We start from the raw sequence: 16,108 nt of genomic DNA, 5'->3' as shown, positions 1-16,108 counted from the left end.
ATCCCAAAATACAGACGCCATAACCTTACCGGCCGATTGTTGAGTCTTTCCACGCTTTGGGTTCGGTTCATCGTGTGCAGTCCACTCAGCTGACTGTCGATTAGACTCCGGAGTGAAGTGATGGAGCCATGTTTCGTCCATTGTTATATATCGACGAAAAAAATCGGTTTTATTTCGATATAACAGCTCCAAACACTGCTCAGAATCATCAATTCGTTGTTGTTTTTGATCGATTGTGAGCTCACGCGGCACCCATTTTGCACAAAGCTTTCTCATATCCAAATATTCGTGAATAATATGTCCAACACGTTCCTTTGATATCTTCAGGGTGTCAGCTATCTCGATTAACTTCACTTTACGGTCATTGAAAATCATGTTGTGGATTTTTTTCACGTTTTCATCGGTAACAGCCTCTTTTGGACGTCCACTGCGTTCATCGTCTTCGGTGCTCATATGACCAGTACGGAATTTTGCAAACCACTTACGAATTGTTGCTTCGCCCGGTGCAGAGTCTGGAAAACACTCATCAAGCCATATTTTGGTATCGGCGGCACTTTTTTAATCAAAAAGTAGTGTTTCATCAACACACGAAATTCCTTTTTTTCCATTTTTTTCACAATAACAAAAGTAGCTTCACTCAAAATGCAATATCTCACAAACTAATAATCAGACAGCTGTCAAATTTATACACGTATCTTTTGAAGGTTGGTACTAACTGAAAATGATATGGATTTAATTCTAGTGACGCCCTCTCATAGAAACGATACGAACTTTTCAGCCGATCTGTTATGCTGGATAGCCGGATAGCCAGACGTTCTAGTCACAGACGGAGGGCTACTATTTAATTCGGATTATTTTGTAAACTTGTTGAAGGGCCAGATCATAATTGTTTTGAAAAGCCCTGCTTATCATCCCGAAGGCAACGGTCAGGCAGAACGAACCGTGCGTCTAGTTAAAGACGTTCTGAAGAAGTTTTTACTAGATCCGATAACTAGTAAACTCGACATAGATGAGCAAATATCATATTGCCTTATGAATTATAGCAACATATGTTTAGGTCCGGATAGCCCCTTTCCGTAAGAACGACTTTTCTCCTACAAGCCTAAAAAAGCGTTGGATCTAATTAATTCAAAGGACGTTTTGAAGAACAATCTGATGGTATCGGATAATACAGCTTGTTCAACTAACGAAGATATATGTCTGAGTTTGCAAATGCAAATAAGAAAAGGAGATGTGGGAGAATGGGCTCGCGGGCACGTGTCCCTCTGTAAAAATAGCCCTGGGATGTAGTGTTCTACAAAAACCCATTAGAAAAGGGGATGTTCTACAAAAACCCTTATAAAAATATTAGACAGTGTCTACCAGCTAAATATTTAATGCATATCTATATTACCGAATATTCTACAGATTTCTCTGGGTGGTCGAAATATTGCAGCGCACAAATGTCAGCTTAAGTTCTTCGGAAACTCTCGCCGACGACGTTCTATTCTCGGTGGAAAGAGTTCCACTACTACGCTGGACATTGCTGGTCACGACAGTAACGGAAGTTTAGATAGAGTTTATGACGGTAGTCACAGCAGAAACGAAGAGAAAATTCCCTTAAATTAACATAAACTGTCATATATGAATTGTGCTCTTCTAGTAAAAAACGAAGAACATTGAACCAGGATAATGACACCAATATTATGAAAATAGTGCAAAATATTAACACGTACACCGAAGAAAATTACTTGAAGACAGCATTGTTAGGGTCGAAATCAAACTAATGTCGTTTTCGCTCGAGAAAACTGAAACTGAAAAAGGTAGTTTCATCAAACAAACACTTCAATAAAGCACGTGCAACATCTCGACGAACTTGTAGTGTATCGAGACCGATTAATAACCCGCGACTTTCGTAGCTTGGTAGTTGATGAGGATTGTTCCACGGTAAGCGCCGTAGGGCGAAGCGAATGAATCTGCGTTGTATAGATTCGATTGTATGAGCTCCGTTTATGTAGTGAGGGTTCCAAACGACAGAACAGTACTCCAGGGATGAACGAACAAGTGAGCAAAACAGAGATTTTAAACAGTACACATCCGTAAAATGTTTAACTATCCTCATTACAAATCCTAGGTTGCGAGAAGCTTTAGAAACGATATAGCTGATGTGTTGCTTGAATGTCAGTTGCTCATCGAGAAAGACCCCAAGGTCTTCAACACACGTCGTTCTGACTATCGGGGATTCTTCCAGAAAGTAATAAAAATGAGGTGAAGTACAGTAAACATTTTAAAGGCTCGAGATGGCTACCCTGCGGAATTCCGGACGAAGCGATAAACTCATTAGAAACGTGATCGCCGATTTTCACTGCTAAACGACGATCAATAAGATATGACTGCAGCCATCGAAGGATGATAGAGCCGAAGCCAAGTCTTTCCAATTTAGCATTGTTATATTGTGGTTTAGGCAAAGGCAGAAGAGAGATCGAAGTAAATAGCGTCTGTTTGTAAACCTTTTGACATACCATCAGTCACGTAGCACATGAATGACAATAGGTTGGTGGTTGTGCAGCGCTTAGGCATAAAACCATGTTGAGTGTCGACATTATATTGTTTGCAGTGGTTGAAAATCGATGTCAGAATAACCTTTTCAAACAGCTTAGGAACTGCACTAAGCGATGTTATGCCACGGTAATTGTTCACGTCTTTTTTGTCACCTTTCTTATACATTGGGAACATAAAAGAAGATTTCCATAAGTTGGATAAAAAATTCGTTTAGAGAGTGACATCCGAAATAGTCGACAAAGGGGAGCAATTACACCAGTCGAGCAATTTTTCAATATAACTGCCGGTAAGCCGTCAGGGCCAGAGGAGGTAGAAGACTTCATGCAAGCGATTGCCGTCCGAATCGAATCCTCGTTAATATGAATGAGATTTAATGAATTATTAGATTCTGGAACGTTAAGCGCAGCGAGTGTTATTTGTTGCGGGCTTAAGGTTTTGTTTGTAAAGGCACGATAAAAATTTTCCGAAAAAGGCTGGTAGATTTCCCGCTTACACGAACCAGTAAACTCTCCAAACTTCATTATAGAAGGTAACTCAGACTCCTTCCTTTGCTCGTTCACGTGTTTCCAAAAAGCCTTCGGATTGGATTTCAATTTCCGTTGTACATTTTTCAAGTAGTTGACATGGCAAAGCTTGACAGTTTTCCTGTATAATTGATTAATATGTACATATTGATTACGCAGTGCGTATCCTCCGTGTTTTGAATACCGTTTTAGGGCGGCTCTTTTAGTCGCTTTCAGTTGTTTCACGAGGGTGGTCTGCCATGGTAGACAGCCGTTTGGATCGTGTAGCTCAATCGTGTAGCTCATGACGTTAGAGAACGTTTGTACAGCAGCGTTGACATTATCATTGTCGAGAACTTCATCCCAGTCAATATGCATTAGAAAGTCGGTCATTTTAGTGTAGTCAGCTTTATTAAAATTATAGCTGATGATGTCGGTCGTGTTGTAGCCATCTGGTGGAAGATTAGAGTTGAGCACAATATGAAGTGGCGGGTGATGTGGAACAGATTTGTCCAAAGGGAACGGTGAGGCACTAATTATAGGTGCAACATCTACTCTGCTCGAGAAGCATAGATCCAGCATTCGGTCGTTTTCGTTTGCAACAGGATTCGATTGGCGAAGTAAGTTGACACTATAACCGTCGAGCAAGGTCGTAATGCCAACATGGAATGTTGAAAGTGTCGGATCATCGAAAAGTAATCCACCTGAAGTTCCTCGCCATTTAATTTCGGGAAAATTGAAGTCTCCAACGATTAAAATTTTGTCGATAGGACGCGCGTGTGTTGAAAAAATTTCATGCAGTGACTCTAAGTGAGCATTGATTAGAGCAAGATCGCGACATCGATCAGGTGGAGGATAGACTACGCAGAGGAAGAGTGTGAACTCGGCGAGCTTGACTGTTAAGAGGACTGCGATCGGTTCGAAAAACTTCGTAACTGGCACCAAACCCCTGAACGGACAGCGTGTTTTCACTGAGCCAAATTTCGGTAAGAGCGATGATGTCAAAACAATCGTCAGAACTTGCTAACAAATACTCGTCAACACATGAGTTCATACCACCGACGTTTTGGTTGTAAATCTTCAGATTGGATTTGCTTGATCGGACTTGCGATGGAAGACTAGGGTTTGAGCAAACCTGATATGAAAACCAGATTCGATACTGACTCGATTTTCAGTTCAACAACGTTGTAACTAGGTTCGAGACTAGCCACAAACAAACGGTTTGACAGCAGTTGACACCCAGTTTCCACCGGGTTAGGTTTGGCATCAAGCGAAAACGACATAGCTATGACGATTTTGTGATTTACATTTTTTAGTTATTTATGTTCAATATTATGATAATTTACTCGTTTTGTTACGATTTTTTCTTCATGTTTATTTTCAATATTTTATGTTTTGACTTCCGACAAGTAGCTACCCCTTGCAAGCAAACCTGTAATCCACTCGTTCGCCCGGTTTACCCCCGTAAGCCAAATGACGTTTATGCCAATTGCCTTATCACAGTTGGCGTAATGAAATGTAACCAACTGAACTAGATGCCCAGCATTTTCAGAAATAGATAAAACTTTCAATTTGAGTAAAGTGGAGTTATAGTGACAAGGCCATATGAAAAAACTTATTGAAAGGATTTTTCAAATGAAGCTATAAGAATCTCAAGGTTATGGATTGATGGTATAGATTATTGAGGGAGAATAGATCAGAGAATAGAATATGTCTGGGAACGAGCTCGGACATGTTGTATTAATTTCCTTTAAATAACTCCTTTGGATTGCTAATTTCTAATTATAACCTAATTAGTGTCAATAAGGAGCGGGAGCGAAGTCCGTCGAAACGAAATGGTCAAATTCCATGAGTGAATTGTAATGCCATAATTTAGCTTTGCATTTTTAAACTACTACATTAAAATCATTTGTTTTCATCAAATTTTGCTTCACAATAACTTTTTGCTTTTCACATACGGGAGAGTTTTACTACCGTTGCGGAAAACGAATTTTCAGCTTAATCCTGGGAGTTTTTTGAATGTAGTCAATTTGATCGAAAAATGAAAATATGTAAATATTTTCCCGGGTTTAGTTTACTCTGATATCGGTTTATGTAATTTAATCATATATTTATAATATACATAATTTATCCATATTTGAAACAAAACATACCTTAATACACCATGGCAAGAGCATTGCTAGAATAATTTTATAATGTTTTGCGGCAAATTCCACGGGTCCGGCGAATTGGAATGTTCTACTCACCTAATAAAATGAAAAATACAATAAATCCCCAGTTACAGTTATTAATGTCACTTACATGCGTCAATGATTTGAACAATGGCATCCCATGACAACAGTAGTTAGTAGCACTAATGGCAATAATTAGTTTGACTATATCGTGACGGTACCAATTGAGCATATCCGACGGGGTAACTCCGTGGTTTTCACACATTTCCTCAACAGTCAAAGCGGCCTCTCGAGGCACTTCCGATTCACGGAGCATCAAATAAAAGAACATCATTCTGATGCAGTGCAGTAAACGTTCTTCATCTATGCCGGTGCATGTGGCGAATTTCACTACCATGGTCATTACAGCTGATTGGTGATTGTAATTAGTTTTGTTTAGACTTAGACGAACTGCTTGCAAAATTTTGTCCAGACAAATTTGAATTATTTTCGTTTTTTCTTCTTTACTGCGGTTCGAACTCTGAATGAAATAGAAGTGGTAGGGAAATTTCAAAATATTTTAAAAACTGTTACCTCCAAAGACTCCATTAAAATTGCAAATGTGTTGGAGAACGCGATGCATACCTCATCGATTCCACATATAATAAGTTCACTCCAAGCGCGAACTAGATGTTCTTTAGTGACCATCTCGTTGTGTTTCAGTAAAACTACAAGTAATTTTACCAAGATTATTTGCATGTCGCGACTTTTCGAACTGTACAGTTCTGTTAACTTATCATCCGAAAGTTCAAATTGATCAAACTTTACGTGACTGTTAGATGCGATAGTAACACCTTCACTCAAGGAAAACTGTTCACGAATTTGAGTAGGCGTTAACTGTTTTGAGTTCAAGTAATCTGATTCCATGTCTGGATTGCATATAAAGCATCGCATTTTCCATTTCAGTGTTGTAGTTTCACTTTTGACTTGATATAACTGAAACTTATTACTTTTTAAACAGAAGTGAGTGCTGAAATTATTGACTACAGAAATTTGCAACTCTGGTATGGAGAGAGCTGGAAAAAGAATTTCAGTGACTAGAAAGTTTGTTTCATATTTCGCAGAAAGCAGTAAGTTCTGATAGAAACTGTATAATGTTTGTTTTTGCTCTATGTTCTCTGAAGTTATAATATTAGTGATAAGTGTCCACAAAGTTTTCTTCAGTTTTTCAGATACAGTTTCATTCATATTGTCACAACTGAGTGCGCACAACTGATCAAGAGATCGTTTTTTCAAAATTCTCAGATCGTTACTCGTAAGAACATCCATCTTAAATCTCTCCGAAGCATTGTTAGGAAACATTATTTCGTTGAAATCAATTTCATTTTTAAATGGAAAGAATAACCAACCACATATTTGTTTTTGTAAACCATCTTCTAGTAAATTGAATTCTTTTAATAATATTACATCGTGGCATACATCTACTATATGGATAAAACATTCCATATTAATTTCGGTTTCCGCCGTTTCAACAAACATAGCTTTTAAAAACGAAGTTAAATGCTCCCCAAAGACAAATAATTCTGTTTCTTGTAAATTTTCTCTTTGCGTCCATAGTAAAAAATTGTGCGTTACATTGACGGCCAAGCGAACAATTTTCTTTCGAATGAAAATTTTTTTTGCGGTTTTCGATTTTTTTTCATCGTCCTCTAGAAGCGCAATAGCATTTCTCCAGTTATAGCTAACATTCCTCAAAACAATTTTATTCGAATGACCAGATTGGAGTATTTCATTGGTTATCGGTAGCTCAAGTAGATCCAAGATATCCGGAAACAGGTAGGATAAAGAGAATACATCATCAAACCCATCTATAATAGGAATAGATCCCGCATTATTCAATAAAACTTGCAGGAACGTCTTTATTTGATCCAAGAGCGTTAATTTGGCGTCCATTCCATCGTTCTTTATAGATAGCAAGTTTTTGATAATCCGAACAGAGAGAGAAAGTATTTTTCGGCACTCGTCAAGTGCATTACTAAATGGAACACTTTTCAGCTTGGCGTAAAAATCCATCATTGCCGTTTTAAACTGTTCCAATGATTGAAGCCGAGTTATATCATTGTTTATCCATTGATCAAGTTTAGCCAATGATATTTCAATAATTGTCAGTACCTCAACTATCAATTGCCCTAAGTTTCTTGATGATGTGCTTGCCAGTTTGAGATATTTGGAGAAGAACATAAGGCTGAAAATTTTTTCTTCCACCGTCCCACAGTTTAAAGTTTCTAATACCAGCTCGGCACATCTTTCCCGTAAACATCGATGTGATCCGTCGTCTACAAGACAAACGATCTGACTCAGTATTAGTAAACAATTTTCTGTAAGCATTTTTTTGCAGATCTTGTTTTTAACCTCGATTGGTGCGAACGTACAAGAACAATTTAACCGACTAATGTTTTGTTCTGACACATGGAACATTACCAGTTGTAGTTTCATTTCCGATGTTAATGAATTCAGCTGCTGCAGCATATCCAAATATTTATTCGCAGTTTCGTAAAAAAACCATGGTTGTTTTACAAAGCTAGCAGCTAAAATTGTCTGTTGAAGATCTGAGTTGCTTCCTTGTATACTAAAACAAATATTTATTAGAATTTATTTCAACTATTGATTCTGTAATTAATTACCCAATAAATTCATCGATCGAAGAAATTTGAATCAACTGATTTAATAACCAAAAGTTGTATGCTTTAACAGTGTCCCGTTCATCCTGTTCTTCCAAAAAGTTAGACGGAAATAACCCCGGATCGTCATAGGTAAGATTCTGTTTTATCATGTTGAGAATTTTTTCTAACGTCGAGCTGCGATTGTTTATTCCTTCATTTAGTGTTGCAACTAACGTTTCCCACATCATATCCGAGTTATTTTTGTTCATTTTCGGCCCATTTGTATCAGTCTGTATCTGTTCCATGCTTCAGTGGTTCGAGAACGTCGCAAACTATAATTGGAATTAGAGTTTCAATGAGTAATTTTTCACCAAATTCAGAAAACAAATAATATATTATAAGGAAATAGGAAAAAAACAAATCGCGCGCTTCGATGAATCGATGAACACGCTTACTTAAAACAATGAAAAACAGTGCAAGCTGCCAACTAAAAATTACACTGAAAAAAAATTGAAGAATCCAATCAGCGTGTTCACCACAAGATAGCGTGACGATGATTCTTTTGACATGTTCTAAGTACTAAGAAAAACTTAGGACGATTTGATTCTCAACTTACTCGAGTTTGTACTAATGACGATGGTAAAACCGACTACACGACATGACACTCCGAAAACGGCGGCATTAAAAGTGTCCGTAAGCGATTTACCATCAGTTATCAAATACATAATGACCCATTATAATAATAACAAAAATATTTTTTTCAAGCAGCACTGTCTTGGCAGCTATACCAAATACAAATAATAATACCCCTAAGTTCCATACAAACGAACCGCCAATGTTTGGTTCACAGCCTGAACAAGTAAGCCTAGAAAATTACTCCCTTTCATTGCGATAGTTTGAAAATGTGGAAGGAGATCGTTTCTGGCAACGCTTTATGCTAGTTGCTACGGCGCAAAACAAGTTTGTTTGTTTATATTTTCCGTTGCTGTATTGCAACAAATTCAAAGGTACACTCCAGCTAATCGATGGATGAAGAATTGCGATATATTTTGGCAGTGATGGGACTTTATTTCATAAACGGGCCTTGGTGTGGAACATGGGTACGATTCGTATACGAACCCCGGAAACAGCGATTAGCGCTCTACACGATAAAATAATAGTTTAAAGAGAAACAAATGCAAGCTGTGTATGCGTTTTCCCAATAGTCACTCATATATGCGTGACCCAGACAAATTGATTATAGCCCGAACGGTGGCAGACACAACAGTTTTTCTTTCATGATGGATAAACTTATTAAATGAATTATTTTCTATTAGTATTATGACGTAAAGGTTCCCCGCATTTAGCAGATGTTGGAAAAATTCCTACTCCTCTGACGGGAGTGATTTGCAATGTGAAGAACGGATGGCTACCATAACGATTCGGTGAACAGTGCCGAGACATTCTAACATATAATACTGAACAATTTCCGAAAAGCCAAGGAGCAAATTTCTGAAAAGCCAAGGAGGACAAAAAACAAAATCCGATATGGAATAACCATATCTCATACACAACAACATAGTTCAAGTTTATTTTTCACTACAATAAACAGTAACTATGGTGAACTTGTTCTTACCCTTCAGTGTTGCTAGTTTTATAGAAAACTCGTTAAAGTACATTGTCACTTTGACAGTGTATCATGACAGTGTGATTTTTTTTTCATAAATACGTTTATTTCATAGGCAATATACATAAGTTTTTCTTCGTCGTGGCATCCACAATACATAGTAGTTTAAACCTAATACATTTCGAATATCATATTAGTATGTTGGTACTCATTAGTTAATCTAAACACTGTTTTTATCAAGCGAGTTGCTATTTTAAATTACATTAAATAAAATACATTTATTTTGTACATGATCTTATAACTATTTCAGGTTTGTTTGTATCAGTTCACCACTTATATTCAATATCCTATAGTTGGCTATTGGTTGAACTCATGGAAGAGAAAACAGTCTAACATAAAATAAAATTTAAATTGGAACTCCAATGGATTTAATGAAATGATAAAGAAGTTTCATGTATGGAAGGTCACGACAAGCAAGAATGTCGCGAACTGGGACATTGGATAGTCTACCTCGAGTACGCAAGGAATTTATTAGTTGAGATCTGACATCACGAAACTCCACGCATGTCCAAACAACATGGTCAATATCGCGGTAACCTTCGCCGCAAGCACAATGATTAGTCTCGGAAAGTCCAATTCGAAGGAGATGTGCATCTAACGTGTAGTGATTGGACATGAGTCTGGACATCACACGAATGAAATCTCTACTCACATCCAGTCCCCTGAACCATGCCTTTGTCGATATTTTAGGAATAATTGAGTGCATCCACTGACCCAGATCATCTTTATCCCAAGAAGCTTGCCAGCTGGCAAGTGTTCTTTGGCGAGACGCGCTATAGAATTCGTTGAAAGCAATCGGTCTCTCATAAATCTCACCCTCAATAGCACCACGTTTGGCTAAACTATCGGCTCTTTCATTGCCTGGAATGGAGCAATGAGCCGGAACCCAAACTATTGTGATTTGATAATTATTATTCAATATGACGTTCAGGCACTGTTTTATTTTGCCCCAGAAAAAAGGTTCATTTTGGTAAGCAGCGTTTGAGCGAATAGCTTCAATTGTACTCAGACTATCTGTGAAAAGAAAATAATGGTTTGGAGATAATGTGACGATTACACTCAAACTATAATGAACTGCTGCTAACTCTGCTATATAAACAGATGCAGGTTCTTGAAGCTTAAATGAGACCGAAACATTATTGTTGAATATACCAAACCCAGTAACCTCTTCAATTCGTGATCCGTCCGTGTAAAATATTTTCTCAGAGTCAATATGCCTGAACTTACTTGTAAATATTTTTGGGATTTCCATCGAGCGTAGGTGTTCCGGGATTCCACAAATATCTGTGATATGTTAAAACAAAGCTTAATTTTATATGTTTGATTTTAAATGTGATATCGTTATGAAATGTGAGGTTCCAAATTGCAATATTGACTTTCACAATCGATGAAGTGTTGTTTTTTACTTCATTTTGTTTACTTTGCTCTCACTGACTTACTTTGAAGACCCCAAAGGACCGAGATGTTGGTTACGATAGCACTGGTTAGAGCGCCTTATCGACGACCCGACCAGACACTCCGAAGAAAAATCTGAATAAAAAGTGTTCGTGAGCGATTTACCGCCAGTTACCATAAATATAGCGACCCCTTGAAAATAACAAATACTATCTATTCGTGCAACACTGTTTGAGTTGCTATGAATTATAGTTACCAAGAGCCCCAGAAAAAATAAACAAACAGTTTAAAATAGTTGTGGAATAATTCCACCTAATTGAAATTGTGTGCCCTTCTCTCTTATTTACCGAATTCCGGAGAAAAAAAACTAATGTGCATCATTAATGCAAACTATGAGAAAGGTGATGAGTGCTTAAATTTTATTTTTGTGTTTTCTATTTTTTCTTTTTGCGATATTCTCCTAACCAGAGATCATTTTTTTTTTGTAGAAACAGACAATGAAAATTATAGAATGATAGTACTCAAGGGACAGCAAGGATGTGAAAATATAGAACGGAAAAATGAGACGTGACAGAGGGTCATTTAAGCAAGCAGAAATCTTCTAGTAACTTAACTTTTACCTTCTACCAGAGGAGTTGGGCTTAGGCATCTGAACAATGCGAATCACCCAAGTCTCTGGTATGTCGGAAAGTAGTGATAAAGGTCTTTTACCACAGACTAACAGACAGGACACTCAAATTAGATTCTTCAATCATTTTAACGGTCATTTCGAATATTCCTTTATTTGGGACAGTACTCACATGTGTCATGATGGCGCCACGTTACCCTATCAAAAACATCCTGTCTGTCATCTATACTGTGTTTGTTTTTTTCATTTACCATCAGAGTTGCCATTCATGCAGAATTACCTGTAATGTATTGATTTGTATACGTCCATGCGAATATCATGCAGGATACAGATTTAATACATATTGCCAAAACTATATACAGAATTATGCCTACTTCTCATCCTCCAAGGCAATACAAAATCGAACCCGTTTTGTTACAATATTTACTTGCTTCTGGTCTGCCGCCACTTAATTTCGGGTGAAAACTACCAACACAATAAAAAATAGTCTAGATGAACAACGTTGAGTCAAATAAATGGTTACCTTCCAACATCGCGAAAAAGTTAAATATATTATCAACGTAATCCAATAATTTATTGTGACGATTCATTTTCCAATATTTTGATGAAATCAGGCATCCCTGCAAGCAGCTGATCGGTGTTGACAAACGAGGGGAAACCAACTAGTAAAAAAACTTTTACATAACACAAGGGGCGTACAGATAGTAAATATTTCGCGCAGTACAATATAGGTGGAACTAGTGCATCACGAAAAATTATTTTTATAAGAATTTACTCATACTGTCATGTCTGTTAGTCTGTGCTTTTACCATTTACTATCCGAACCGGCAAAAGAAAAGTTACCAGAAGTTGTCACTTTCTATTGCGACGGCATTCTCACACACAATGAGTTCTTCACTGCATGTATGTTTTTTTCTTTATCTCTATACGGCTAGTTGAATATCGGAATGGAAGGTTTGTGCGAACTATTGCTTATGTTTTCTAAGATATGAAAAAATGGAAGTTATTTGCATGTAAACATATCATTATTATGTTTCAAAATAGTATTTTTTCATTCATTCATCAAACAGATTTCTATTATTTGCAGTTAACATTCTTCTGCTGCTTTCGAGAATGCCCCTGATGTTGAATATGGAAAAACAAATACAGCTGTATAACATATTTGAAATATTCAATATATATTTGATGTACATACAGAAGCAATTGAAAAATGACATATCCACAAATTTGAGAATAAATTGAAATGAAAAGCGATTTCGGTTTCACGAAGACGCTAGTATTATTGCAACATTTGGAGATATTCTTGAATTATTTACAAAATATATTTTTTACCTGTAGACTCTAAAAATTTTTGCTTTGATTTTATTTTTTTCATTCTGGTATTATCATAGTAAGACATACGATGTTTTCAAAATTATTTTATATTTATTTCTGTTTGTACGTTCTTTTCCTAAGAGTAATCTTCTTCCAAGAAAACATTGTTTATCGATAGTCACATGAACCAATTGTTCTCCAAATCCGTCGGAATATACCATCCCCAAACACAATAGTGCCCTATAGGCGTACCCATCTTTCAGTACCACAATACAATTTTCTAGTTACGAATGTGATTTGATTACGGTTAGCTACGAATGTGAATTGATTAGCCTTCCTCTCCGTGACTGCGATGAAATTGTTTCAGTTCTATGAAAAGAAAGATACAACTTCAATTAATTTTTAGCAAAAATGACTCAAAACTCTCTGAAAGAATAAATTCAATACCTGCCAGCTGTACTCAGTGTTTCCGTTTTAGATGAGAATCTCTTGTTTTTGTTTACATTCCTCAAGTTTAGTAACCAAGGCTACTGGTAACTGTTTTTCAAAATCAATAATTTACCAACTTGTGTTGCCAATTTCAATATTTTTCAGACGATTTCGCTTTGACATTATCAGTTACTGAGGGGTAGTTAAATTTGCGATACAGTTTTGATAGTCGAGTGGCAGGTCGTGTCGTCGGCCTTATTGTTGCCACCGGGCTGGTGCAGACTTTTGAAAATCGAGTTTTTCGTAGGCATTCGTCAAAGTTTACAGACTTTAGAAATTGTCGCGACCTTTTTTTTTGCTCGCCAAGTCAGTTTATCGTATCATACTTCATAGAGAAATTGCTGCCAGCAAAACATACTCTTGCTAATTGCAGCTTTTTTGTTGGATTTATACACTTTTGCAACCCTATCTGAAGATATTGAAAATTTTTGCCTGGCGTCTCTGCTGCGGTGGAACAACGTGTAATGCTAAAAAGTAATTATGTACAGTAATGCAGTAATGACGAGCGTTTGAGCAGAAGTGTCATTACTTAGTAATGACACTTTTAATGATCGTGTAAGGGCCGCTATTGATTTTCTGATGCGATTTTTTTTGTGGCATCCCTAGGGTTTGTAGAAACTGTCAAAAGAGCTAAAAATTTTCTTGCAATTTCTTGTTACGAAAAGTAATTTCGTCTGAACAAAATCTGTAAATATATTTGCAAATATGACTGAAGTTATTACTAACAATGCCACTGATAAAGTGGCTACTTTAGTGAAGGAAGCGGAATCATTAAAAGCTAAACTAGAGGAAGAACGACAGAAGTTAAATGATGTTACATGTATGTATAAAAAAATTGTCAGGATTTTTCCACAATTTCGATTTTTCAGTGTCTTCTGTGGCTGAAAGGCTTGAAATGATTACGTATCTTAACATAAAACCGCGCCGTGTATTGAAAGGACATCAAGCAAAGGTTCTCTGTTCTGATTGGTCTCCGGATAAAAGACATATCGTGTCATCATCGCAAGACGGTAAACTCATTATTTGGGATGCTTTTACAAATTACAAGGAACATGCTGTGACAATGCCTACAACTTGGATAATGGGATGCTCATATGCTCCTTCCGGTAATCTAGTGGCTTGTGGGTAAGTGTTAGTAAATTGGGATTTATGTGAAAAACACTAATTTCCTTGATGCAGTATTATTGAAACATGATTTTCTAGTTTATAAAATCAAGTGGTAATAATATACTATATTTATTAAATATATTGTATTTGCTTATATTTAGCGGTCTTGATAACAAGGTGACTGTTTATCCTATTACGATGGAGGAGGACATTTCATCAAGAAAGAAAACTGTTGGAACACACACTAGTTATATGTCATGCTGCATTTTTCCCAATTCAGATCAGCAAATTTTAACCGGGAGTGGAGATTCAACATGTGCTCTGTGGGACGTGGAATCTGGACAATTATTACAAAGTTTTCATGGGCACACAGGAGATGTAATGTCAATAGATTTGGCTCCTAATGAAACTGGTAACACATTCGTGTCCGGTAGTTGTGACAAAATGGCATTCATTTGGGATATGCGATCTGGACACGTCGTTCAGTCGTTTGAAGGGCATCAATCGGACGTTAATAGTGTCAAATTTCATCCTAGTGGTGACGCGATCAGCACTGGTTCAGACGATAGTACTGTAGGTGCATTTTCTGATTGAATCATGCATCAGAAATTTAATATGTTTCTTTCAGTGCCGTTTATTCGATATGCGCGCGGATAAGGAAGTTGCAGTTTTCAGCAAGGATAGTATTATCTTTGGTGTGAACTCAGTCGATTTTTCTGTTAGTGGACGTCTTCTGTTTGCAGGATATAACGATTATACAGTAAATGTTTGGGATACCTTGAAGGCACAGCGTGTTTGTTTACTATATGGCCACGAGAATAAGGTATCGTGTTTGCAAGTGTCGCCAGATGGAACTGCTTTATCCACTGGAAGCTGGGATTTCACTTTAAGAGTAAGTTTAGTGATAGTAGGAAATATTTCAAAGCTAATTTTTTACATTTCCGTAGATATGGGCTTAAGTACTGATATAAAACACTAGGCAAAAGTGCAATCTCATAACGTATGAATTATGACAAATTTATCCACGATATATTTATACCAAGATATCGGTAAAATTATTGTAAACACGTATCTAAACAAAAGTCTCATGAATGTTCAATAGAAAATGTTAAAGTTAATGCTCGTACTATAAATATGTCAGAAATTGTTATTGATCTAACTGTACTGTATAATCAAATGATATAACTATTACTTTTGATGATAATCGTTGTACATATAGTGAAGCACACTAGCAAATGCTTAAGTTATTTTTGTTTACATTTTTAAATATTTTTTGTGTACCCCGCCGATTAATTGTTAAAGCTAGGTTAAAATAAATTAACAAATATATTTATTTTTTGCGCCATATTTGAATTCAAGAACTATTTCAGTTTCATAATAAACTTGAACGTCATCAGTATTTATTAGTGCTACGTAATATGTATAAATGTAATATCTATGAAAATAGAAGCAAAATTTAGGAGAAATACATATATTAATGCAGTAGACGTAATATTCGAACACTGTTTTCCACGTCTTATGTAAAAACATATCGAAACATGGCATCGGAGGCTCTAATTATCTGTTCAGCCTCCAGGTATCAAAATGACTCGTAAAACGTGGCATGCTTTACGCAAATGGTCTTGACGAATGGTTATTCCTGCTCGTATCGG

The 16,108-nt window shown here is 36.7% G+C and overlaps 2 protein-coding genes across 5 annotated transcripts in view; one reads left to right on the top strand and one right to left on the bottom strand.

The window, feature by feature from the left end:
* LOC131434645 (serine/threonine-protein kinase ATR) overlaps positions 1–16,108 on the bottom strand; it is a 36,847-nt gene that overhangs the window by 12,930 nt on the left and 7,809 nt on the right. For 2 of the 4 annotated variants that reach the window (XM_058601581.1, XM_058601582.1), the window contains 4 exons: positions 7,879–8,189; positions 5,789–7,823; positions 5,346–5,735; positions 5,198–5,290 (listed from right to left, as the gene is read on the bottom strand). In XM_058601581.1, coding sequence (XP_058457564.1) covers positions 5,198–5,290; positions 5,346–5,735; positions 5,789–7,823; positions 7,879–8,162 — 2,802 coding nt within the window. In that variant the 5' untranslated portion in view covers positions 8,163–8,189. Of the gene's footprint in view, positions 1–5,197; positions 5,291–5,345; positions 5,736–5,788; positions 7,824–7,878; positions 8,453–16,108 lie in introns of those variants that run through there. The other 2 variants (XM_058601580.1, XM_058601583.1) reach the window with 2 other exon arrangements.
* Positions 13,956–15,956, top strand: LOC131434646 (guanine nucleotide-binding protein subunit beta-5). Its single transcript, XM_058601587.1, has 5 exons — positions 13,956–14,169; positions 14,219–14,474; positions 14,618–15,029; positions 15,085–15,348; positions 15,404–15,956. Exons 1-5 carry the CDS (start codon positions 14,055–14,057, stop codon positions 15,413–15,415), a joined length of 1,059 nt encoding a protein of 352 aa, XP_058457570.1. The 5' UTR covers positions 13,956–14,054; the 3' UTR covers positions 15,416–15,956.

The sequence above is a fragment of the Malaya genurostris genome, chromosome 3 (assembly GCF_030247185.1).
Source record: "Malaya genurostris strain Urasoe2022 chromosome 3, Malgen_1.1, whole genome shotgun sequence".
Classification (NCBI taxonomy): Eukaryota; Metazoa; Arthropoda; class Insecta; order Diptera; family Culicidae; genus Malaya; species Malaya genurostris.
The sequence above is the reverse complement of the archived record's forward strand: the minus strand, read 5'-3'. Positions and strand labels throughout refer to the sequence as shown.